General features: G+C 48.0%; 1 protein-coding gene across 1 annotated transcript in view; it reads left to right on the forward strand.

The window, feature by feature from the left end:
* Nucleotides 1-10,516, forward strand: part of LOC138279158 (vomeronasal type-2 receptor 26-like) — a 169,554-nt gene extending 159,038 nt beyond the window's left edge. Inside the window, exon 6 of the mRNA XM_069219379.1 lies at nucleotides 9,608-10,516. Within this exon, the coding sequence (XP_069075480.1) occupies nucleotides 9,608-10,512 (905 nt within the window). The 3' untranslated portion in view covers nucleotides 10,513-10,516. The remainder of the gene's footprint in view (nucleotides 1-9,607) is intronic.
* The last annotated feature ends 16,797 nt before the right edge of the window (nucleotides 10,517-27,313 follow it).

Genomic DNA, 27,313 nt, shown 5'->3' on the forward strand with positions numbered 1-27,313 from the left:
AACCAGCCTTTTGAGTTCTTCCCATCTTTCACTGCATGCCACTACTAGTGGGAGTCTAAATGCTGGGCCAATATTCCTGAGTGTGTATTTAACAGAGATTTATGATATGGGGAAGCGGAAGGCTGCTGATGTACCAGCACCCCCATCAGGGGTTAAGAAATCCAAAAAACGGCCTGATAAGACCTTGGTTGGGTGTTGTGCCACAAACTCAAACCAATTTAAAACAATTGACTCTTTGTTTGAAGAGGTTAAGGCAATATTGAGGAGTCCTTCCATTGCTGCTCTCTCCAATCTAGATACCTCTCCGCCCAAGAAGATTCCTGACCTTTTTAAGAAAAACTATCTATGCCCAGGATGGAGGTTGAGGTGGATTTGCATCCCCCTCCCAAATTTCAGGATATACTCCCCTCTCCTCCAAAGAAGTCTTCGTCATCCTTAGCATCCGTGGAAATAGCAGGACGACTTAATGCTGAGGACGTCTTACCCTTAGCTCCATGTCACTGTCTATTATTGATATTCCATGCTCCAATAGGTTTTCGGTTCTCTCCTCTAGCAACATAAGACCGGAATGCCCTCAAATTTTAACCGCAGATGGAACTAACAAGGGGATCCAGGCTTGCAAGGTGGGCAGTAATGAAGATTCCCAATTGGTAATCATCTCCCATAAACTGGATGATATTAAGTCATTATTGATAACACTTCTGAATAGAATTTCCGATCATAAAGACCAGAGCGGAGATCCCAAGGGTATTTCGGCCGATGAGGTTGCTCCTAAACACGATCCGGTAATAAGCACCAACGTTCCAAGTTTATCTAATTGTAACGGCAAAATGACCTCCATTCCTATTTGCAACCGGGGCAGGGGAACTAATGACAGGCCATCCTGCCAGCCCATTAATAATACTAATGAGCGAACCTTTAAACCTGGTGACAATAAATACGATTGCTCTGTTGGGCAGCGGGATTCAGATACTGTTTGTCCTACAGTTTCGAACAAAGTCCATGGGAGATTTCTTAGAGCAGGTTTTCATGCAAGTCCCTCTCGAGCTTCTTCCTTTGATTTCGTGAGACCTATACAATCGCTTGATCCGAAAGGAACACATGGACGAAGGAGGGATGGTAACTGCTTATACTTAACTGGGGTATCCAGATTGCCACAGGGTAACATAGAATCCAAGGATTCTCTCATTAATAAAGTAATCTTTTGGATACGTACACAAAGGAATTGTCTTTCTGTCATCCTGTCTGATATACAAGAGGTCCGTAGACATAATCAACTGGGGTTGGATTTGGATTTTATATCTATACTCCTTTATGATAGTAGTATTGTCAACAACCTCATATCCTTTGATGCACTGACCAGTTCTCTAAGTTTCAGTAGGAAGTCGGTCCTTAGACTCTGTAGGTACCCTCCTGGAGACATGTTGTACAGGGTCTGCTGCTCAACTGGAAATCAGGCAGATGGAGTCGCTATTCTACCAGCTATCCATTTATCATCCAAGGCTGAGAATCGTTCTCCTTCACTTTCCGATTTGGATTGACTATCTTCTTCTCATGCAAAAATGCCAATTACAACAAATGGAGAATGTCAGGAAGAATATAAAGGGAGTTTAATGACTGTATCTCAAACAAGAACTCAATTGGTGATCTCAAAACCAAAACTTAATGTTATGTCCTGGAACATTGCGGGAATAGAATCAAAGCTAGATGATCCAGAATGGTCGGGCTTTGTTAACAATTACGATGTCTGTTTATTTCAGGAAACCTGGGTGTGGAATTGTACCATCTAGAGGGTTTCACGTCTTATTTCTCTCCTGCCCAATCGGCTACTAGAGGATTTGGAAGATGCATAGGAGGACTTATGATCTCACTGAATAATAGCCTAGATTGTGATCATTCTGTGATTGAATTTAACTCTCATGATTTGTTGGGTATACAGCTCACATTTTGTCCCGGCTTTAGGTTAACTGTATTAAATGTATATGCAAGGTCTGTTCCACGTACCACTGAATCTGAGATACTCACACATCTGTCTGAGTTTGTAGAGTCCTTAGATCCTTCAGATTTTTTGATGATTGCAGGTGATTTTAACTGTTCTTTTGCACCTGATGGCACTATTATTACCTTAATTAGTGAGGAAGATGAATTATTGGGTATCCCTCAACCCAAGGAAATGGTTCCATCTCCTGCCTCGTGTGCATCTATGCAGTTGGCCTCACTCTGTTTAAAATATGGCTTGAGAGAATGCAACGGTCGCACTAGATCTGATCTAAATCGTGCTCTTACATTTAAGCAAGGGCTTTCCTTTAGCACTATCGATTACATTCTGGTGGATATCAGGCTATGGTCAAGTACACTAGATATGGAAATCATTTCTCGCCATGACAGTGATCATAATCCCTTGTGTCTTGTACTAACCAACTAAGCTATTCTAAAAATGCAACACACAGAGATTACTAATGTTCCAATCCCTCGACTGAATCACAGACAAACTCGTGTTAGCTGGCAAAATGCGGCAGCAAATCCATATTAGATTAGGGATATTTATTTATAATTTCTAAATCTCTTTTCGGTTTTTGGGGAACAAGAGGTCGCTACTATACCTATTCTGACAATTCATACAGAATTGGTGGATACCATACGGGGTGTTTTCTATAAAGAAACTCGCCTAAAGCGGTCATCTGATATCATCTCTTCTAACGAATGCTATAACAAGGATTGCGCTCTAGCAAGATCTAATTTAAAAGAAGATATTGTGGATGCTAGATCTAAATATGCTAAGGCCCTGAAGCAAGCAAAAACAAGTTGGGAAGACGGAACCTGGCAGAGGTTATTGGTTGCAGTTAAAAATAAGGATGATGTTTCTTTTTGGAGACTGCTCTCTTGCAGATCGAGAGGGGGAAATGACTCCACCAGCTCATCTATTCAACCTGATAGATGGGTGACCCATTTCTCTGAAATGTATGCCTATCCTGTATTGCATGACCCTAAGGTTATCAGATATGATGATGATGTAGCTTCTACAAATAGCTCCTCTGAGAGCATTGTCTTTTCTATAGCTGAAACAACTGATGCTATTAATTCTCTGAGGCCAGCTAAAGCCCCTGGCCCTGATAAGATACCTGGGGATCTGTTTCAATCTGAACCCACTATATGGGCATGGTATATCAATTTATTGTCCAATGCCATAGCAGCAGGTGGTCCCATTCCTGATTCATGGCATGGTGCAGAAATAATCCCTGTTCACAAGAAAGGCGATGTAGGTTTGCCAGCGAACTATCGACCGATTAGCCTTATTGATATTCTCCAAAAGATCTTTGCAAAACAAATTTTGGACAGACTTACGGAATGGGTTTTGAAGAATCAGATTTCATCCTCTCTACAGGCTGGATTTCGTTCAAAAACTACCACTATGGACCAAGTCTTTAGGTTGTCACTATTATTCTGGAAGTATGTCACCTTAGCCAGACAGAAATTATATGTGGCCTTTGTAGACCTGAGATCTGCTTTTGATCTTGTGCCAAGAGAGAAACTGTGGGGAGTTCTGAACAAAATTGGTACCCCAGAGAACTTAGTACATTTAATCCAAAGATTGCACAAGAATACTTATGCTCAAGTAAGATGGGGTAACCAGGGGGAACTCACTGACAGAATAAATATCAGGAGAGGGGTACAACAGGGTTGTGTCCTTGCTCCGACTCTTTTCATCTTGTTCATCAATGAGGTAGTGCAAGTTATTGCTAATTGCCAAAATGATGCGCCCTCTTTGAATAACACAAAAATCCAGATTCTGCTATTCGCTGATGATTCTCTCTTGATCTCCCGAACACCGATGGGCCTACAGGTATTAATGGATAGGTTTAGCTTGTTTTGTGATGACTTTGGGTTCGAGCTTAATCACACCAAAACTAAAGTTATGACCATGAGACGTGGTCCCAACAAAGGATATACCATACTTCACAAAGGGACTCCATTGAGTAAGGTTTGCTCCATTGATTATCTGGGGGTCAGAATTAGTAAAGATATGCAGTGGGAGGCCCAGATTAATAAAAGCTCAGCCCTCCTGTCACATAGATCTGGGGCAATTCTGTGCTTCCACAAGTCGACCATTTAGAGAGTAGTCACTCCAGCTGTAAAAATTAATCGGGCAAAGGCTCAGAGTGCTGTGGCTTACGGGGCAGAAGTCTGGGGATACTCAAATGCTGGCAAACTTTCAATAGGAGAAAATAATTTTGTGAGATCACTCTTGGCTTTTCCACGTAATACTCCTTTGTTACCAATGTTTTGGGACCTCTGACTTGCACGTATCTCAGACATTATAGCTTTGAGACCGCTGCTTTTCTGGGTACGTGTTTGGACTACTCCTGAGCTACTCACATATAAGGAATCCATCCAAGATATTTTAGACAGACCCAACGTGCTTACTATTCCTTGTTTTAAACACATATCAAAATGGTTTCACATTCTGGGTCTTAGTAACTACTGGAGCCATCCTTATAACCTAAGGAAAGAGCAGAAGAAGCATCTAAAAACAGCTTATTGGGCGTATGTCAGGGGAAACTACTTGCTTCATTAGTCTCATGGCAGATTGACTTCTCAATTTCTTGACACCAAGTGGCATCCGTGTTTTGAACTGTTTATGGATCTTATTACTGATCCATTAAGCAAGAGTTTGTATATTCAGTTCAGATATGGATGCCTACCTCTTAAATCTTTTGGCAATAGGTGGGATTCTGCTCCGAGAACTGATTTATGCCCGAGTTGTAGCACTTCTCCGGAAACCATTGTGCATTTTATGTTCATATACCCAGCATATAGGATTGCTTGTCAGAGGTGGTTACGCCCAGTTTGTAAGAACATGGGGATCAGATGTTGTATAGATGCTTTAAGGATTATGATGAGGGACACATCCTGTCCTCTGTTCTGTGCAGTTAGCAAGTTCCTTGCGGCTACATGGCATATACGAATTTGCCAGTCAAAAAATTCTTCTTGATTATTATGAGGCCCTATGATTAGGGTGTTAGTTCGCTGGATGATATTTTGGCTATGTTGAGGAACAAGGTTTAGGTAGTTATGCATTGTGTTAAGAGAAATACCTCCTTGATTTTAGTATTTATGTTTTTATACCTTTTATGTATTTTTGAATGTAAGATATTTAAGATTTTAAATGTTATTCTTGTATTGTGTGATTTATGATATGATGGTTTAAATTAACCGAATAAAGCGATGTGTTGATGATGATGATGACAGGTGGATCCCTCTTCTACTCACCAAAGAAGGTGTGCCAGATCATCGTGGCCTGCTGTATGCTTCACAACTTGGCTTTGCGATGACAGGTGCCTTTTCTGCAGGAGGATGGTCCAGATGGCGGTGTTGTGGCAGCTGTGGAGCCTGTGGACAGTGAAGACGAGGAACCAGAAGAAGAAGACATGGACAACAGGGACTCAGTGATCCAGCAATATTTCCAGTGAAACACAGGTAAGAATACAAACCTGCCTACTACATGTACTTAAAAACTACTACCTCTCTACTGTCTGTCGTTTTCACCCAGTGTATGGTCACTGAGTTGTCACTTTCCCTTACGATTTCACAGATCTGGGTCCCACAGTGTGACATCTGCTTTGATTCCTCATGGACTAGAGCTGTGTGACATAGGTATGTTGACATTACAAGTGAAAGAGCTTTTTGCCACAGTAATTGCTAATACAGTATTCTGAAATCTCAGACTGACTCCAGATTGTTTGGTGCTTTAAGGGTGTTTATTTTAGTGCTCAAAATTGGAGGGGGTAGCAAAATGGTGAGGGGTGATGGCGGAGGAATGTCCATGGCAGAGTCCAGTCTATTAGTCTCACAGGTGCATTGCCCAAATGGGCATAGGAAGTTGAGCTGGGGCAGTTTAAGTATGGACAGGGTGACAAAGTGGGACAGTAGGATGACAATCAGGGTGGTCTCATTTCTTGGCGGGGGTCTTGGCATCGTTCTCTGTCTTGTTCCTGGATCTCCGCGACCGTTTGCGAGGTAGTTCTCCCTCTGCAGGGGGTGGGGTGCTGGTGTGGTGGTCCTGTGGCGGAGCCTCCTGTCCACTAGCGCCGGCGGAGGTGGTGGGCAGTTCATCGTCCAGGCTAGTGTCAGGGGCCCCTTGTAGTGCCACAGTGTCCCTCCTGGTGTTGAGTACTTCCTTCAGCACCCTTACGATGGTGCCCAGGGTGGAATTGATGGTTCTGAGTTCCTCCCTGAAGCCCATATAATGTTCCTCCTGCTGGCGCTGGTTCTCCTGAAACGTGGCCAGTACCGTTCCCATCGTCTCCTGGGAGTGGTGGTAGGCACCCATGATGGAGGAGAGGGCCCCATGGAGAGTGGGTTCCCTGGGCCTGTCCGCCCCCTGTCGCACAGCAGCCCTCCCAGTTCCCCTGTGTTCCTGGGCCTCCATCCCCCGGACTGTGTGCCCACTACCACTGCCCCCAGGTTCCTGTTGTTATTGGGGTGGTGGGTTAGCCTGTGTTCCCTGTAGTGGTGGACACACTGCTGATTGACGTGTCCTGGGGACGGAGGTATGGGCCCGCTGGGTGGGTGCTGTGCTGGTGTTTCCAGAGGGGGGAAGCTCTGTGGTGGCCTGTGACTGGGTGTGGGGAACCGACTGTCCTGAGGTCCCCGATGGGCCGGGCTGGTCATCTAGATCCATTTGGACAGAGCTGCTGTCATCACTGTGGGCCTCTTCTGTTGGTGGTGTGGATATGTGTGGACCCTCCTGTCTGGTGACGTTGGGTTGGGGTCTTGCAGGGGTATAGAAGGATGTTTATTACATCTGTGTGTGGCATGGTGTGCAATAGGTGGGTGACCGTGTACCCCAGTGCTTGCATTCCTGTGTGATGATGGTTTAGGGGGGTGTATGGGTATGTGCAGTGGCCATGCTTTAGTGATGTGTGTCCATGCGTTGTTGTTGCATGAGTGGCTTGGTGTTGGGATGGGTGGGTTGTGATGTAGGGAAATTTGTGAGGAGTTAGAGTGATGGTGGTGAGGGTGAGGGTGGGGGTATGTGCTGGCATGCAGGTAGGGTGGGGGATGTAATAGTTAAGATTTGACTTGCCAGAGTCCATTCCTCCACCTACTCCTGCGAGGCCCTCAGGATGCAGAATCGCCAAGACCTGCTCCTCCCATGTTGTTAGTTGTGGGGGAGGAGGTGGGGGTTCGCCGCCAGTCCGCTGAACCGCAAGGTGGTGTCTTGAGACCACGGAACACACCTTCCCCCGTAGGTCGTTCCACCTCTTCCTGATATCCTCCCAACTTCTTGGGTGATGTCCCACTGCGTTGACCCTGTCCACTATTCTTCCCCATAGCTCCATCTTCCTTGCAATTGAGGTGTGCTGCACCTGTGATCCGAATAGCTGTGGCTCTACCGGGACGATTTCCTCCGCCATGACCCTGAGCTCCTCCTCCGAGAACCTGGGGTGTCTTTGCCGTGCCATGGGGTGGTGTAGGTGATGTGTGGGGTGCTAAGTGTGCTGATATGTAGTCGTGTGTAGTGTGAGGTGCGTGGAAGTTGTGCGGGTGATGGTGTTGTGTGCCTGTGGATGCTAGTACTGCTGATGGTGGTGTCTCTCTCTAGCCTTCGTTCATGAATTTTGGTTGTAGGGGTTTGTGGGTGATGTGGGTGTGTTTTATATATTGTATTGGGTGTGTGGGAGCGGTGTGTGTATGTGTATCAGGTGTGTGTATTTGGAATTGTCCAATGTGGCTGTGTTTTGTAAATGTGTGTGTTTTTTGAGCGCGGCGGTGTGTACCGCCAATGGGATACCGCGGTTGAAAGACCACCTCTTGGATTCGTGGGTCATGATGGTGTGGGCGTCCTTCTGTTGGCGTGACGGTGGAGGTTTTTTTTTCGCCATTTTATCACTAACCTTTGGTGTGGTGGACTTGTGTGGGTATCTGAATTTTGGCAGATTCCGTGCTGTGGGTCATAATAGCTGTGGAGGTTTTTCGCGGGTGCGGCGGTGTGTTGGCGGTCTTCTGCACGGCGGTAAGCGGCTTTTACCGCCAATGTTGTAATGACCGCCTCTGTCTTTTTTTTAACATGTCATGTATTAAGCCTTTCACTACTTACATTGGTTTACAACTATCTCTAGCCTAAAATGTTTGTATTGGGATTTGGGAACTTATGTTTGTTTGTATGTGATGTATTCCTATTCTTCCTACATCAGGGCAATGATGACCTGTTTATACAGAGATACTTGATTGTAAAAGTATCTGCCATGATTTCTCAGTACTATCTAAATATCAATAAACATGGTTTTGAAAAGAAAGGAATAGATGTCCAGGCAGTTTGTTGATTAAAGACAATGTTTTTCTAAATTGAGGACTCAGATTTAACTCTGTCTTCAAGTAGTTCCTCAATGATTCAATTCAGTCCTTCCCCATGCATCTGATCTCTCAGTAGGAATGCTATCTCGGTACCCAGTACAATTCTAGTCAGAGAATAAGGTTCCTGTTTCCATCTGAATACCCTTATGGGAAAATTGAAGAGACAAGAGAATTCAGAACATCTTCCAATTGACCTGAAATGAGATCTGAGGTTCAACATTCCCTGTGATAAGCATTGTCGCCTGGTCTGAGAGACCATAAATGATTCCCTATGTATTGAGGTGTGATCTAGGTTCCAAGAACTTCTTTTGTTTGGGACTAGTGTCAACAGAGCAATCTGCAAAGATGGATTTAGTAATTACTCTTTTAAGCTGCCTGGAGGATTGTTCTGACGTGCTGATGCTGCAGTAGACAGGCAGTGACAGGATGTGGTCTGCTTGAGGCCTTTTATAGTTGTCTGGTAGCTCCAATGCATCCTTTGGAACTCCACTGGCCTTTTCAATCATATGTTTTCGTACACTGAGGAACAAATCTGGCAGGAAGTTTAACAAGTCATCTTTTCTGTGTTTTTTTACGACTCCATATCTCCTGATGTTACTTCAGAGTGAGCCGTCTTCCATATCATTAATCATGCATTTTTTCGAAACTAGACATCCTGTCCACAGTCTAGCACCTTCTGCATTTGATCATTGACTGCCTTCAAAGGTTTCTCAGTTGAGGCCATCTATGTCTCTTTCTTTCCAGCCTATATCCTTGCCCTGAGCACAACAATGGCCAAACCCACGGATTTCACCATTTATGGAAGCAATAAGTAGGATAATGGATGCAATTTTTTTCATGTTGAGTTTCATGATGAATTCTCATGTAAATTTAAGCATCTATCATGATGTTTTTCTAGTCACCTGTTTATTGCCTAGAAGTGCTTCTGGAAACAGAAGCTGAAGTGCTGGACATTGCACAGACATATGTTGCAGCTGAGAAAGGTTCCAGGGCTGTGGCAGGTAATCAACTATGTTTGTATGTGCGGGCATATATTGTTGATATGCTTTTACAATGAACGTAATGGTCTTTGATGCATGGTAGTCAATCCCATGGACTCATTATTAGTAATTTCTGACTACTTTTGTATCCATAGTCAAATTATTCTTGAAATAATGTGAAAATAAATGTTTTATCACACTACTAAATACGCATTTCTAAATAGTTTGAAACAGCAGAAATGACTGATTTTGATTGCTTTTTATTGTAGACATGGAAAACTGCATGCAGTGCCCTGAGGACCAGTGGCCGAATGTCAAGAAGGATGGATGCAACAAAAGGGTCATTGTTTTCCTCTCACATAGTGACATACTTGGCATGGTTTTGTTCACTGTGGCCATTATCTTCTCTGCTGTCACTGTTGGAGTGCTGGGAATCTTTCTCAGACACCGGGACACCCCAATAGTGAAGGCTAATAACCGTGATCTCAGCTACACACTCCTCACTGCCCTAATTTTGGCTTTTCTATGCTCCCTCCTATTTATTGGACGGCCTGCGACATGGACCTGTCTGATCCAACAAGCTGCATTTGGGATTATTTTTACTGTTGCTGTGTCTTGTGTTCTAGCAAAAACCATCACTGTTGTCATTGCCTTTAATGCCACAAGGCCTGGGAGCAGATTAAGTAGGTGGCTGGGATCCCGCGTGTCCGGCTCTATTGTCCTCTTCTGCACACTAGGAGAAGTGACAATCTGTCTCTCTTGGCTGCTCACAGCTCCACCTCACCCTGGCACTGACACACAGTCTGAGACTGGGAAGATGATCCTGCAGTGTGACCAGGGATCTGTCACTGCCTTCTACAGTGTGATTGGTTACATGGGACTGTTGGCCTCGGCCAGCTTCATTGTGGCCTTCTTAGCCAGGAACCTCCCGGATAAATTCAATGAGGCCAAGCTCATCACATTCAGCATGCTGGTGTTCTGCAGTGTCTGGGTCTCTTTCTTTCCAGCCTATATCAGCACTAAAGGCAAGTACATGGTGGCCGTGGAGATCTTTGCCATCTTAGCTTCTAGTGCTGGACTGTTGGGCTGTATATTCATCCCCAAATGTTACACCATTCTGTTCAGGCAGGATATCAACACCAGAGAACACCTAACTTTACATACTCATTTGTAGTTTCATGTTGGATCTGAAATTGACCAAATTCAATATTAAACATTAAAAGGCTGTATGTCTGGAGGGTTTTAAAGCAATTTATCATGCGTTTGTAGAACCATTCGACTGCTTGCAGTAAAGCATTAGTACCTCCAGTAATAGAAGCTGGGTTTTATGGATAGTAGCTGTGGATGATTTTGGGTCCTTTCTGTAGTTGCAATCTTCAATGGTTTTATTTGTTTTAATATCATTTTGGTGTCTGACTTTAGTTTGATTTCCACAAATGAACATCTGCACCATCCCGAAAGAGGGGAATTGTTAAAGATTTCAAAGTCACCAGAAGAGGAGCCCTCTGCACCACAGGCATCAAGCATATGCAACCCAGACCATGCTCAGCATAGCATCCGTTCAGTGGTGGCTGGGGACATTTGAAAGTGGTGGGGCGTACAAATTGTGAATGAGTGTCATGTTACAAGCAAGTAAAGCAAGAAAGCCTGATGGACAAAAAGGAATTTGGGGGGTTCTTCCCCCCAAGAAAAGTTTAAAAAAAGAGAAGCAAATGGAGCATTTCAAAGCACATTTGAGAAGGTGAAATGGTTTATAAGGCAGTTGTGAACATGTAGTCAAAAGTATTTAAACACATTAAAAATTGTCCCTTTCTCTCACTGCATTAAATATGGTCAACAGTTACTGTAGTCTGCAAATTGTAAAATGTAAAATTGTAAAATGTGACAAATAGGGTTTTTAATTATCTTACGTGCACACAGAGCTGTCTCTCTGTACAACATCTGAAACTGAAAGATCTTATGCCATATTGATGATCTCATAACAAGACTGGTCATTGTAGAATGATTCCCGGGCACAGATGCATCCGTGTGATGAGTGACAAGAGTGAGGCGCCAATCCCAGGACACAAGACCCGCCCTCTGTACCCGCTTACAGGACATCTGTTAGAGGTGGGCGAGCCAAGGAAATAACAGGGAGGGCTGAGCCAAGGGTCTGGCTTGTCTCCTGCACGTGCCCAGCCCCGAACATATTTGCTATGTAAATGATGGAACAAACAGGATGCAAAATATGAAAGTCTCGTAAAAATTAAAAAAGTGTATTCCTCTAAAATATAGAAACTTTAATAAGGCACATAAGACCGCTGGTACTTATTAGAAGGTTAGTTTTGTAAAACTGGTAGTCTGATCTCACACATTTGAGAGTGCTATCTAAAGCAATATTGAAAGAAAAAGAGTTCAGGTAAAATAAATATTTACCCAAGGTTACACAATTTAAGCAGGGAAGACCTAATTTAGCAGCTTTTCTGGTTTCACTTTGTTTGTCTTTCCTCAAGTTAAGCTTTTGCTTTTAGCTCAGTTCATTTTTTGTCATTTAAATGCAGCACAAACTCAACCCCAAGGCTGGATGCTTTATATTAGCACCAGTTATATTACACATGGTCACATGCATTGTTTATAGGGATAGGGCGGGGTCAAGTGATGTGGCCAGAGTCACAGGGTGGATGGCAAACGCTGGCTCTCTAACCTGGTTCTCCAGTGCCACAGTCTGCAGCTCCAATGGTAATGACACCTCCTGGATGGAGGGAGGGAGGCAGAAGCCAGAAGAAAGCTCGGCTCCTCATGGGCCCGAGGTCCCAGAGCCTAGCTCAAGGTGAGCCAGGCTTCAGGCTGAGGCCAAGCACAGATTTTAAGTGGCTCACCCACCAGTATACTTTAAATTTCAGTATGACAGCAGACATCTGGCAGCTCGGGGCTGTATGCCGAGACCTGACTGATGCTGTGAGTGCTGCCCAAGCACAGGGTTGGGTAAGACACACAGGAGGAGAGCACCATCTCTGGAACTGGGATCTGGCTTCAGGCGTGGATGGGACTGGGTCAATGAGCAGCTGGACACCTGGCCTCCACTGTGCGATGGGAAGGGAGACACACAGGAGGAGAGCACCATCTCTGTCACCGGGATCCAGCTTCAGACATGGATGGGACAGGGTCATCCAGCAACAGGACACCCGGCCTCTACTGTGCGATAGGTAGGGAGACACACAGGAGGAGAGCACCATTCCTAGCACTGGGATCCAGCTTCAGGCGGGGATGGGACAGGGTCATCCAGCAGCAGTCGGCCTCTACTGTGCGATGGGAAGGGAGACACACAGGAGGAGAGCACCATCTCTGGCACTGGGATCCAGCTTCAGGCATAGTTGGAACGGGTCACCCAGCAGCAGGACACACGGCCTCTACTGTGCGATGGGAAGGGAGACACACAGGAGGAGAGCACCATCTCTAGCACTGGGATCCAGCTTCAGGTGTGGATGACACAGGGTCATCCAGCAGCAGGACACCCGGCCTCTACTGTGCGATGGGAAGGGAAACACACAGGAGGAGAGCACAATCTCTGGCACCGGGATCCAGCTTCAGGTGGGGATGGGACAGAGTCATCCAGCAGCAGGACACCCGGCCTCTGCTGTGCGATGGTAAGGGAGACACACAGGAGGAGAGCACCATCTCTGGCACTGGGATCCAGCTTCAGACATGGATGGGACGGGGTCATCCAGCAGCAGGACACCCGGCCTCTACTGTGCAATGAAAAGGGAGACACACAGGAGGAGAGCACCATCCCTGGCACTGGGATTCAGCAACCGGCTTGGATGGGACGGGGTCACCCAGCAGCAGGACACCCGACCTCTATTGTGCGATGGGAAGGGAGACATGCAGGAGGAGAGCACCATCCCTGGCACTGGGTTCCAGCTTCCAGTGTGGATGGGACAGGGTCATTCAGCAGCAGGACACTTGCCCTCTACTCTGCGATGGGAAGGGAGACACAGAGGAGGAGAGCACCATCTCTGGTACCGGGATCCAGCTTCAGACGTGGATCGGATTGGGCCATCCGGCAGCAGGACACACGACCTCTACTGTGCAATGAAAAGGGAGACACAGAGTAGGAGAGCACCATCCTTGGCACTGGGATCCAGCTTCCAGTGTGGATGGGACGGGGTCATCCAGCAGCAGGACACACGGCCTCTACTGTGCGATGGGAAGGGAGACACACAGGAGGAGAGCACCATCTCTGGCACTGGGATTCAGCTTCAGGCAAGGATGGGACAGGGTCACTCATCAGCCGGACACACAGCCTCTACTGTGCGATGGGAAGGGAGAAACACAGGAGGAGAGCACCATCCCTGGCACTGGGATCCAGCTTCCAGTGTGGATGGGACGGGGTAATCCAACAGCAGGACACTTGCCCTCTACTGTGCAATGGGAAGGGAGACACGCAGGAGGAGAGCACCATCCCTGGCACTGGGATCCAGCTTCCAGTGTGGATGGGACAGGGTCATCCAGCAGCAGGACACTTGCCCTCTACTCTGCAATGGGAAGGGAGACACAGAGGAGGAGACTGTTGGAGGCTGGCCTGGTTTGTAGTGGGTACCAAAGGTGCTTACACCTTATACCAAGTCCTGTTATCCCTTATTTTTGAAATGTAGTCAGTGTTTGTAAGCCAGGCTCTTTAGGGGTAGTGTGGATGAGCAGCCAAGGCTTAACTAGGAGACATGCAAAGCTCATGCAATACCACTATAGTCACCCAGTACGCACACACATGAAAGAAAATACTCAGTGTTACAAAAATAAAGGTGCTTTATTTTGGTGACCCAAGTGCCAAAAATAGCTTAGAGAAAAACAGTGCAAATAGCGAAAATCACAATAGTCAGAAATGGGCCTGGGGAACACAAACCATATTCTAAAATAGTAGAATGCGAAAGTCAGTTTCCCACCTAGCCAAGTGTAGTGTATAGAGGGGTGCTGGGACTCTTAGAAAACCCCAAAGGTAAGTAATAGAACCAATCCCAGAGCCTAGGAAAGCAGGATTAAATCACAGTAACTTTCCTAGAACACACAAGAACATGAGAAAGAAGATTATGCAAGAACCAGAAGAGACTGCAAGACACCAAAAGTAGATTCCTCGACCTGAAGACCAGTGGAAGAAGGGGACCAAGTCCAAGAAACACTGAAGAGTCCAGGGAGAACAGGAGCCCCTGCTAACCCCGATGAAGGTGTAAAAGAAGAACCACTGGTGAAGAACAACAGTCAGTACTGCACCCAAGAAGTCGGAAGCAGGTTTCTGGTTGGTGCAGCTCGCAGGTAGCGGAAAATGGCACTGCCCGGGACCAGAAGGACCTGGTGGACTCTACCCAGGAGGAGGAGACAGAGGGGGCTCTCAGCAACTCACAGAGCCCTCAGAAGACCAGACAGAGCTCACAGGAGTCCCACAGCATGGGGACAAAGATGGTGCAAATGGAGCCCCACCCAGCACTAGATGAAGCGATCCCACACCACCGGAGTACTACGCAGGAAGCTGTGCATCGCAGGATAGAGTTCGGGGGCAGAAGCTGCAAAAGGCATGAAGAACTTCATGGAAGGATGCCAATAAGCATTGGCAACTGCAAAACATGTGGTGCATGGGGGTACTGTCTGGCATGGGGAGGCAAGCTCTTACCTCCCCCAAAGTTGGACAGTGGGATGTCTGGACCGTCGGGACAACTTCAGTCCACCACCCATGTTGCTGGATCCACGCACTTCTTCAGGAGAGGGGACCAAGCCACCGGTCATCGCTGCAGAAGGGTGCCTGCTGAAGCAGGGAAGTGACTCCTTAACTTAAGGGGAAATTCCTTTGTTCTTCTGGTGCAAGCTGAAGACAGGCAGTCCTCAGAAGATGCACAACCTCGAAACAGTTACAGTTGCTGGCAGGAGCTGAAGATGCAATGTTGCAGAAGTCGTCTCTGCTTCTTTGTTGCAGTTTGTAGAGTTCCTGGAGGATCCAGATGCAGTTTCTTCAGTGAGAAGGTGAAGTAAAGGTGCAGAGGATTCCTGCTGGAGTCTTGCAATCTGAATCTGAAGAACCACCCAAGAGAGAGACCCGAAATAGCCCTAAAAGGGGGATTGGTCAGCTACACAGCTAAGCACCTATGAGGGGAGGGCTCTGACATCACCTGCTGGCACTGGCCACTTATATGCTCTAAGAGTGCCCTGCCAACTTGGAATCCAAGATGGCAATACCCAGTGACACTATGAAGGATCTCTGAGCACCACCCCTGGGGTGGTGATGGACAGGGGAGTGGTCATTCCCCTTTCCTTTGTCCAGTGTTACTCAAGAGAAGGGACTGGGGTCCCTGGACTGGTGTAGACTAGATTATGCAAGGAGGGCACCATCTGTGTCCATCAAAGCATTTCCAGAGGCTACGCCTCCATAGACTGTAACGCATATTTCCAAAGAGAGAGGGTGTAAAACCCCTCTCCCAAAGAAAATGCTTTGTGCTGCCTTCCTGGGATCGAGCTGCTTGAGCAACAGGAGGGCAGAAACCTTTATGTGAGGTGGCAGCAGGTGGGGATGCCTGGAAAACCTCAAAAGGCTGGTATGCAGTACTGGGGGTCCACAGTGGAGCCCCCAGAGTGCTAGGGACTGTACAACCATACTAGAATCTGTATTGGATACAATTCCCAGTTGTTAGACACCTTACATGGCCATATTCGGAGTTACCATTGTGCAGCTGGACAGAGGTATTGACCTAAGTCCAGTGCACATGTAAAACAGCATCTCTGCACTCACGAAGTCCGGGAAAATGGCCCTGGACAATGTGGGGGCACCTCTGCTAGTGCAGAGGTGCCCTCACACACAGGTACTTTGCACCCAGCCTTCAGGGTTGGAAGACCTGACATATAGGTGACTTATAAGTGACCTGGTGCAGTGAAAATGGCTGTCAAAGGGGGCATGCAGCATTTCACGCAGGCTGCAATGGCAGTCCTGCTGAAGCCTTTGCAAGGGCTCCCCATGGGTGGCAAAAGTTATACTGCAGCCTATAGGGATCCCCTTGAGCCCCAATGCCCTGGGTACCTAGGTATATTTACTAGGGACTTATAAAAGGGCACCAGTATGCCAATTTGGGATAAAATACTGGGTTACAAGTATGTAGTGACAAATTTAAGAGGAGAGAGAGCAGAATCTCTGGGGTCCTGGTTAACATGATCCCAGTAAGATAGTCAAACACACTGATATCAGGCAGTAATTGGAGGCAACATGCCAAAAGAGGGTACTTTCCTACAAGGTGCAAAAGAGGAACCACCTGTGAAGAACAACAGTCAGTACTGCACCCAAAAAGACAGATGCAGGTTCCTGGTTGGTGCACATCATGTCCCATGCCGGATGGAAGATTGCAGTCTGGGTTGCGTTGCTGCATTCCGCCAACAAGCCTTGGCACATGCAGTGCTGGGGGCTGATTTTGTGAATGGGGGCCGGTTTTGCAGTGGTCGGGGCTGGTTTTGTGACTGGGGGCGGCTTTTGAAGTGGTCGTGCTGGTTTTGTGACTGGGGGCCGGTTTTGCAGATGTGGGGGCTGGTTTCATAACAGGGGGCCGGTTGTGCAGAGGTGAGGGCTGGTTTTGTGAGTGAGGCTGATTTTGCAGAGGTGGGGTCTGGTTTCGTGACTGGGGGCTGGTTTTGTGACTGGGATCCGGTTTTGCAGTGCAGGGGGCTTGTTTTGTGACTGTGTCGTTTTGCAGTGATGGGGGCTAGTTTCGTGACTGGGGGCTGGTTTTCCAGCAGTGGAGGCTGGTTTTGTGGAGGTGGGTGCTGGTTCCATGAGAGAAGGGTGGTTTTGCAATGCTGAGGGTTGATTTTGTGACTGGGGACCGGTTTTGCAGTGTTCAGGGCTGGTTTTTGTGACTGGGTCCGGTTTTGCAGTGGTGGGGGCTTGTTTCGTGACTGAGAGTTGTTTTTGCAGTGGTGGGGGCTGATTTTGTGACTGGGGACCGGTTTTGCAGTGTTCAGGGCTGGTTTGTGACTGGGGACCGGTTTTGCAGTGGTGGGGGCTGGTTTCATGACTGGGGTACGGTTTTGCAGTGGTGGGGGCTGGTTTTGTGACTGAGAGTTGTTTTGCAGTGGTGGGGGCTGGTTTTGTGACTGAGGGTCCGGATTTGCAGTGCTGGGGGCTGGTTTCTTGACTGGGGCAGTTTTGCAGAGGTGGGTCCTGGTTTTGTAACTGAGTGTCGGTTCTGCAGTGCTGGGGGCTGGTTTTGTGACTGGGGTCCAGTTTTGCAGTGCTGGGGGCTAGTTTAATGACTGAGGTGGTTTTGCAGTGTTGCGTCTTGTTTTATGACTGGGGTCCAGTTTTGCAGTGCTGGGGGCTGGTTTTGGGACTGGGAGTGGTTTTGCAGAGGTGAGGGCTGGTTTTGAGACTGAGGGTCCGGTTTTGCAGTGCTGGGTGCTGGTTTTGGGACTGGGGTCTGTTTTGCAGTGCTGGGGGCTGTTTTGTGCATGGGGGTGGGTTTTGCAGTGGTTGAGGCTGGTTTTGAGACTGAGGGTCCGGTTTTGCAGTGATGGGGCTGGTGTTGTGACTGGGGTCCTGTTTTGCAGTGGTTGTGGCTGGTTTTGGGACTGGGTCTGTTTTGCAGTGCTGGGGGCTGTTTTGTGACTGGGGGTGGGTTTTGCAGTGGTCGGGCTGGTTTTGTGACTGGGGTCCGGTTTTGCAGTGATGGGGGCTGGTTTTGTGAGTGGGGGCGGTTTTGCAGTAGTGAGGGATGGTTTTGTGACTGGGGTCCGGTTTTGCAGTGATGGGGGCTGGTTTTGTGACTGGGGTCCGGTTTTGCAGTGATGGGGGCTGGTTTTGTGACTGGGTCCGGTTTTGCAGTAGTGGGGGCTGGTTTCATGACTGGGGACAGTTTTGCAGAGGTGTGGCTGGTTTTGTGACTGGGGGAAGGTTTTGCAGTGGTGGGGGCTAGTTTTGTGACTGGGGTCTGGTTTTATGGTGCTGAGGGGCTGATTTCTTGACTAGGGACCGGTTTTGAAGAGGTGGGTGCTAGTTTTGTGACTGGGGTCAGTTTTGCAGTGGTAGGGGCTGGCTTTGTGACTGGGGGCCGGTTTTGCAGAGGTGGGGGCTGGTTTTGTGACTGGGGGCCGGTTTAGCAGTTGTGGGGGCTTGCTTTGTGACTGGGGGCTGGTTTTGCAGTGGTGGGTACCTCTTTGCAGTGGCGGGGGCCGGTTTTGCAGATGTGGGTTATGGTGTTGTGACGGGGCAGTTTTTGCAGAGGTGAGGGCTGGTTTTGTTACTGGGGTCCGGTTTTGCAGTGCTGTGGGCTGATTTTGTGACTGGGGGCCAGTTTTGCAGTGGTCGGGCTGGTTTTGTGACTTGGGTCTGTTTTGTAGTGGTCGGGCTGGTTTTGTGTCTTGGGGTGGGTTTTGCAGTGGTTGGGGCTGATTCTGTGACTGGGGTCCAGTTTCGCAGTGATGGGGGCTGGTGTGGTGACTGGGGGCAGTTTTGCAGTGATGGGGGCTGGTTTTGTGACTGCAGACGGTTTTGCAGTGGGGGAGGCTGGTTTTGTGACTGGGGTCAGGTTTTGCAGTGATGGCAGCTGCTTTTGTGACTGGGGGCCAGTTTTGCTTGCTGGGGCTTGTTTCGTGACTGGGGGAGGTTTTGCAGAGGTGGGTACTGGTTTCCTGTCTGGGGGTCGGTTTTGCAGTTCTGGGGGCTGGTTTTGTGACTGGGGTCCAGTTTTGCAGTGGTGTGCCTGGTTTCATGACTGGGGACAGTTTTGCAGAAGTGAGGGCTAGTTTTGCGACTGGGTGCTGGTTTTGCAGTAATATGGGCTAGTTTTGTGACTGGGGGTGGGTTTTGTTGTGGTCAGGGCTGGTTTTATGACGGGGGCCGGTTTTGCAGTGATGGGGGCTAGTTTTGTGACTGGGGTCCGGTTTTGCAGTGCTGAAGGGCTGGTTTCTTTACTAGGGGCCGGTTTTGCAAAGGTGGGTGCTAGTTTTGTGACTGGGGTCTGGTTTTGAAGTGGTGGGGGCTATCTTTGTGACTGGGGGCTGGTTTTGCAAAGATAGGGGCTGGTTTTGTGACTCTGGGCTGCTTTAGCAGTGGTGGGGGCTGGTTTGGTGACTGGGGGCTGGTTTTGCAGTGGTGGGGGCCGGTTTTGCAGTGGCGGGGGCCATTTCTTCAGAGGCGGCGCTGGTTGCGTGACTGGGTGCCGATTCTGCTGAGGTGGGGGCTGTTTCCGTGACTGGGGGCCAGTTTTGCAGAGGTGGGGGCTCGTTTTGTGACTGAGGGACAGTTTTGCAGTGAGGGGACTGGTTTTGTGACTGAGGGTCAGTTTTGCAGAGGTGGGGGCTGGTTTTGTAACTGAGGGACAGTTTTGAAGTGGTGGGGGCTGTTTTTTTAGTGGTGGTGGCTGGTTTTGTGACTGGAGGCCGGTTTTGCAGTGAGAGGGCTGGTTTTGTGACTGAGAGTCAGTTTTGCAGAGGTGGGGGCTGGGTCTGTGACTGGGGTCGGTTTTGCAGTGGGGGAGGCTGGTTTTGGGACTGGAGTCTGGTTTTGCAGTGATGGGTGCTGGTTTTGTAACTAAGGGACAGTACTGAAGTGGTGTGGGCTGGTTTTTCAGTGGTGGTGGCTGGTTTTGTGACTGGAGGCCGGTTTTGCAGTGAGATGGCTGGTTTTGTGACTGAGGGCTCAGTTTTGCAGAGGTGGGGCTGTTTTTGTGACTGAGGGACAGTTTTTCAGAGGTAGGGACTGGTTTTGTGACTGGGGGCCGGTTTTTTTCAGTGGTGGCTTCTGGTTTTGTGATGGGGCTGGTTTTGCAGTGGTGGGGGCTGGTTATGTGACTGGGGCGGTTTTGCAGAGGTGGGTCCTGGTTTTGTAACTGAGTGTCGGTTCTGCAGTGCTGGGGGCTGGTTTTGTGACTGGAGGCCGGTTTTGCAGTGAGATGGCTGGTTTTGTGACTGAGGGCTCAGTTTTGCAGAGGTGGGGCTGTTTTTGTGACTGAGGGACAGTTTTTCAGAGGTAGGGACTGGTTTTGTGACTGGGGGCCGGTTTTTTCAGTGGTGGCTTCTGGTTTTGTGATGGGGCTGGTTTTGCAGTGGTGGGGGCTGGTTATGTGACTGGGGGGCGATTCTGCGGAGGCAGGGGCTGTTTTTGTGACTGGGGGCTGAATTTGCAGTGGTGGGGGCTGTTTTCATGACTGGGGGCCAGTTTTGCATAGGTGGGGGCTGGTTTTGTGACTGAGGGACAGTACTGAAGTGGTGTTGGCTGGTTTTTCAGTGGTGGTGGCTGGTTTTGTGACTGGAGGCCGGTTTTGCAGTGAGATGGCTGGTTTTGTGACTGAGGGTCAGTTTTGCAGAGGTGGGGGCTGGTTTTGTAACTAAGGGACAGTACTGAAGTGGTGTGGGCTGGTTTTTCAGTGGTGGTGGCTGGTTTTGTGACTGGAGGCCGGTTTTGCAGTGAGAGGGCTGGTTTTGTGACTGAGAGTCAGTTTTGCAGAGGTGGGGGCTGGGTCTGTGACTGAGGGACAGTTTTGCAGAGGTAGGGACTGGTTTTGTGACTGGGAGCTGTTTTTTCAGTGGTGGCTTCTGGTTTTGTGATGGGGCTGGTTTTGCAGTGGTGGGGGCTGGTTTTGTTACAGGGGTCCGGTTTTGAAGAGGAGGGCGCTGGTTTTGTGACTGAGTGTCAATTTTGTGGAGGACGTGGCTGGTTTTTGTGATGCGGGCCGGTTTTGCAGTGATAGGGCTGTTTTTTGTGACGGGGCTTGTTTTGCAGTGGTGGGGGCTGGGTTTGTGACTAGGGTCCAGTTTTGAAAAGGAGGGGGCTGGTTTTGTGACGGGGCTGGTTTTGCTGTGCTGGGGGCTGGTTTTGTGACTGGGAGCCGGCTTTGCAGAGGAGGGGACTGGTTTTGTGCCTGGGGTCTGGTTTTGCAATGCTGGGGGCTGGTTTTGTGACTGGGAGCCGGCTTTGCAGAGGAGGGGACTGGTTTTGTGACGGGGCTGGTTTTGTGACTGGGAGCCGGCTTTGCAGAGGAGGGGACTGGTTTTGTGACGGGGCTGGTTTTGCAGTGCTGGGGGCTGGTTTTGTGACTGGGAGCCGGCTTTGCAGAGGTGGTGCAATATTGGCCCCCCAGTAACAAAGGCAGCAGCCAGCTCATACTTGCCCCCCCACCCTCCTATCCCCTACTCAGGGGCCTGTCGGACCAAATTGCCAGGGTTATTTTAGGTTGCCAGTCCCGGCCTGGCTTTGTCCAAGTGAAATGTGAGTGATTCGTACTGGGGGACCTGTTGTAAATCAACCATTTAGGGCTTTAAACCCCTTTATATTGATAAAATCCGATGTGGCCTGCCCTGCTGCTCACTGCCTGAAGATTAGATGGGTTGATGGGGAACAATGATGATCACATCTCTGACTCCCACTTCAGTGATACTCTGCTTTTCCAAAATAATATTTCTCTATAAAGTCACTGTGCTTCTCCGTGGCGGACCTACTTTACTCAAGGTGTGTGTTCTACTTAATGAAGACCGATTATTCAAGGGACCAGAGTGTTGAGGGATGCATTATTCCCACGTTATTTCACAGCCATTTACCATTGAACTTAAGTAACTTATAAGCCACCTATATGTCTAACCATCACTTGGTGAAGGTTAGGTGCCAAGTTACTTAGTGTGTGGGCACCATGGCACTAGCCAAGGTGCCCCGACACCGTTCAGGGCAAATTCTTCGGACTTTGTGAGTGCGGTGACACCATTTCACGCGTGCACTATACATAGGTCACTACCTATGTATAGCGTCACAATGGTAACTCCAAACATGGCCATGTAACATGTCTAAGATCATGGAATTGTCACCCCAATGGCATTCTGGCATTGGGGAGACAATTCCATGATCCCCCGGGTCTCTAGCACATCCCGGGTACTGCCAAACTGCCTTTCCCGGGGTTTCACTGCAGCTGCTGCTGCTGCTGCTGCCAACCCCTCAGACAGGCTTCTGCCCTCCTGGGGTCCAGCCAGGCCTGGCCCAGGAAGGCAGAACAAAGGACTTCCTCAGAGAGAGGGTGTTACACCCTCTCCCTTTGGAAAAAGGTGTCAGGGCTGGGGAGGAGTAGCCTCCCCCAGCCTCTGGAAATGCTTTGATGGGCACAGATGGTGCCCATCTCTGCATAAGCCAGTCTACACCGGTTCAGGGATCCCCCAGCCCTGCTCTGGCGCGAAAATGGACAAAGGAAAGGGAAGTGACCACTCCCCTGACCTGCACCTCCCAGGGGAGGTGCCCAGAGCTCCTCCAGTGTGTCCCAGACCTCTGCCATCTTGGAAACAGAGGTGTCTGTGGCACACTGGACTGCTCTGAGTGGCCAGTGCCAGAAGGTGACGTCAGAGGCTCCTTCTGATAGGCTCTTACCTCTCTTGGTAGCCAATCCTCCTTCCTAGGTAGCCAAACTTCCTTTTCTGGCTATTTAGGGTCTCTGCTTTGGGGATCTCACCAGATAACGAATGCAAGAGCTCATCAGAGTTCCTCTGCATCTCCCTCTTCACCTTCTGTCAAAGGATCGACCGCTGACTGCTCAGGACGCCTACAAAACCGCAACAAAGTAGCAAGACGACTATTAGCAACCTTGTATCGCTTCATCCTGCCGGCTTTCACAACTGTTTCCAGGTGGTGCATGCTCTGGGGGTAGCCTGCGTCCTCTCTGCACCAGGAGCTCTGAAGAAATCTCCTGTGGGTCGACAGAATCTTCCCCCTGCAACCGCAGGCAACAAAAGACTGCATCACTGGTCCTCTGGGTCCTCTCTCAGCATGACGTGTGTGGTCCCTGGAACTTAGCAACTCTGTCCAAGTAACTCCCACAGTCCAGTGACTCTTCAGTCCAAGTTTGTTGGAGGTAAGTCCTTGCCTCCCCACGCTAGACTGCATTGCTGGGTTCGCCGTGATTTGAAGCTGCTCCGGCTCCTGTGCACTCTTCCAGGATTTCCTTCATGCACAGCCAAGCCTGGGTCCCCGACACTGTAACCTGCAGTGCACAACCTTCTGAGTTGTCCTCCGGCATTGTGGGACTCCCTTTTGTGACTTCACTGGACTCTGGTTCACTCTTCTTCCAAGTGCCTGTTCAGGTACTTCTGTGGGTGCTGCCTGGTTCTGTGAGTGCTCCATGACTTGCTGGGCACACCTTCTGTCTCCTCATCCAAGTGGCGACATCCTGGTCCCTTCTGGGCCACAGCAGCATCCAAAAACCCTAACTGCAACCCTTGCAGCTAGCAAGGCTTGTTTGCAGTCTTTCTGCATGGGAACACCTCTGCAAGCTTCATCTCCACGTGGGACATCCATCCTCCAAAGGGGAAGTTCCTAGTCCTTTTCTTTCTTGCAGAACTCCATGCTTTGCCAACAGGTGGCAGCTTCCTTGCACCCTCAGCTGGCATTTCTTGGGCTCCTGCCCACTCTCGACACTGTCGCGACTATTGGACTTGGTCCCCTTGTCTTACAGGTACTCCGGTCTGGAAATCCACTGTTGTTGCATTGCTGGTGTTTGTTCTTCCTGCAGAATACCCCTATTACGACTTCTGTGCTCTCTGAGGGTAGTAGGTGCACTTTACACCTACCTTTCAGGGTCTTGGGGTGGGCTATTTTTCTAGCCCTCACTGTTTTCTTACAGTCCCAGCAACCCTCTACAAGCTCACATAGGTTTGGGGTCCATTCGTGTTTCGCATTCCACTTTTCGAGTATATGGTTTGTGTTGCCACTATACCTATGTGCTCCTATTGCAATCCATTGTAACTTTACACTGCTTGCATTACTTTTCTTGCTATTACCTGCATAATTTTGGTTTGTGTACATATATCTTGTGTATATATCTTATCCTCATACTGAGGGTACTCACTGAGATACTTTTGGGATATTGTCATAAAAATAAAGTACCTTTATTTTTAGTATATCAGTGTATTGTGTTTTCTTATGATATTGTGCATATGACACCAGTGGTATAGTAGGAGCTTTACATGTCTCCTAGTTCAGCCTAAGCTTCTTTGCCATAGCTACCTTCTATCAGCCTAAGCTGCTAGAAACACCTCTTCTACACTAATAAGGGATAACTGGACCTGGCACAAGGTGTAAGTACCTCTGGTACCCACTACAAGCCAGGCCAGCCTCCTACACCTCTCTGCTGCCACTGTTCTTTCACTTGCTGCGCGCTTCCCGAGGTACCTCTTTTTTTACTTTTAGAGAGGAAGCTCTCACAGAATATCCGAACAAAAAGTATTGTGTGGACACAATATTGTGCCACAAATAACAAGGACCAAAATATCGATAAGGTAAGTGGCAAAAAGTCAGTATAGATATTTACTATTGTAAAATCCACATCTACATACCTTGAAGATATAAATATATATATATAGTCAAGGTATGTATATTTGAAGTTATATACAGTGACACTTTACTTACCTACAGAAACATACCTTCATAATATTTTTGTCCTTGTTATTCTTGACATAATATTTTGTCCCACTATATTTGTGCTTCGATATTCAGTGTAAACACCCTCTAAGACAGCATGTGTCTACAATCTGTTTCCCCTCTTCCAATTGTCTATGCTTTTTATGACTCCATCCCATTTCCAGCCATCGGTATTCTTGCCCAAACCTGCCCTCCCTATGCCCCTTATGCTGCTTGCCCCCTCCCCCTACCTGCTGCTATTTTCTTTGTGTCCTGCCACCCTCCTACCTCCGTTTGCCATCTTCCACCAACTCCATCTCCCACCTCCCCTGTAGTGGTTGACTGTCTCACCATACTCCTCATTCTGCTATTGACTCCCTATGCCTGCCCCACTCTGGCTCTTCCATCAGCCACAAAAACATTAACAAAGCAATTAGCTCTTGTTGAACTCTTTAACTATGCTAATGTGCTTTTACAGATGTGGGCTTCTGGGCAACATGGCTTAAACAAAAAGTGCTATGACGCTGTCAGCACTATCCACAACACAGCACTTTGTTTTTTTTTCCTTTAGACCAAGTCACACAGCAGCCTGCATTGCTCTGCAACAACTCTAAAAAAGATTGACAGCACCATTAGATCTTGTGTAGGTGAAATCCCTTATCTTTGCCAATGCTTGTTTTTTCATTTTTTTACTCCCCAGTCCTTTCAAAGCTGCATGTTACCAGATTCACAAGATTACTGAATACCGGCGCAAAACTATTGTGGCATAAGAATATCAAGGACACAATATCGAGGGACAACATAGCAAAGGTAAACGCACCTAGGGAAGTATAGATTTACTATTCGTAACTCCACATGTACGTACCTTGTAGATATATCTACGTAGATACGTATAGATGGAGTTTGATATAGAAAATCTAAACTTACTTATGTGTCAATATTTTTTTCTATATTTTGCCCTTAATATACTATCTCATTGAATTTCTTTGTCAATGCTCAGAGTGCACACCGATTCACAACATGTGCATTGTTCATTAATGCCCTGTTTAACACAATAATCAGCTGGAGACTGAAAAATCAATAGCCTGCATCACCCTTACACTGCCCAATCTGTGTTGCAGTGCAAGAGGACCGTGCAGCCAAGTATGTCATGATATTGATCGACAGTGGTGTTTCATCCTTCCGAGGTTCTCCACTGGAGATTTTGTTGCAACCACATTGGCATGAGGGGTGATTTGGAGGTTGTGTTGTAGACTCCTGTTGTAGTAACGATACTGCAGGATTTTGGGCGGCAGCACCTCCGAGTATGGTGGACTGAGTCTGATCCCACACCATGTGACAGCCGTCAGCCTAATCCTTCAGGCTAACTAGAAGCACCTCATCAATACCAAAGGTAAGAGTGATTTGTGGCAGTCGATCACATGACACTGGTGGAACAGATCGTATTGCTTTCTCTCAGTTATGCAAGTCTTATACATGCAAACGCAAACAGAAGCAGGATCTCGGTTCAATATATATTTTATTGAAGCAACTGTGTTCTACCTAAAAAGGCTTGTGATTGCGATTATGAGAATAATGAAACACAGTGTTATTCCAGCAGTGACCAGGAAAGTGTCACATAAAGTTCCCACCATATTGTCACAATAGTGTCACTAATATCCCTACCTGCACTACTAAGTTTCTACATGAAAGCAAGTAGCAATGGTAGCCCTAATCTGGCCTTCTGGACCAGGGAAGAAAGCTCAACCCCCATACCTGCGTTCAAAGGTGCAAAAGAGGTCTGTTTGTCTGCTGGGAGTCCTCCCACATAGACGAAAAGAAACCAAAGGGTTTAAGCAGAAACTGTGGCTTTGTGCAGCATGAGATGGCAAGCTGGCTGGAATGCCCCCTCCACCCTGGTGTGGGCAGTGTGATGTTTTACAATAGCATATCTAAGAACTGCCCTGATGTGACAACACATCTTTTTCTGTGTAGGGTAGACAATGTACTCTTTGGCCAGCAATACCCGGTAAATATCGTGTACAGCCTTGGGTTGAACATAGAGTGAAAATGTAGCACAAAGAAATGAATAACACATTCTGTGTGGAAGATCAACTGATGAATAAAAAAAATCTCCACTAAAATGAAGTTTTGCTGAAATAATAAAAGTAATAGAAGTGAAATGTAGCGAGGTGGGATGCCACAGGCTACAGGCCCAGGACTAAATAATGTGCCAGTGTAAATGCTAAAATAACCTAACAACACCCTCCCTATTGTCAGATCAAAGGTTCAGAGGTCTATTATAAAACCTAATACAAAAATCCCCTTTCCTACATCAAGTAGGAATAGGCACCTGGACACGTATCATGTCACTTGCCTGTGGCTTCAGGTTCCTGCTTGTTCCAGACTAATTAAGTGACACAGCAGCTGTCTGAGTTTTCCGAACCAGGTTTTCCCACTCACCATTCTTCCCGCCAACAGAAGCCCGCCCCACCCCGAGCCCTACTTAATGCAGGTTGCAGTGCGACTATATCAGTAGGCACCTGGACTGATAGCCTGCCACTTGCCTGTGGATTTTAGTTCCTGCTTGTTCCTGACGGATTGAGTGACACCGCAG

This window comes from Pleurodeles waltl, unplaced genomic scaffold (genome assembly GCF_031143425.1).
Source record: "Pleurodeles waltl isolate 20211129_DDA unplaced genomic scaffold, aPleWal1.hap1.20221129 scaffold_68, whole genome shotgun sequence".
Taxonomy (NCBI): domain Eukaryota; kingdom Metazoa; phylum Chordata; class Amphibia; order Caudata; family Salamandridae; genus Pleurodeles; species Pleurodeles waltl.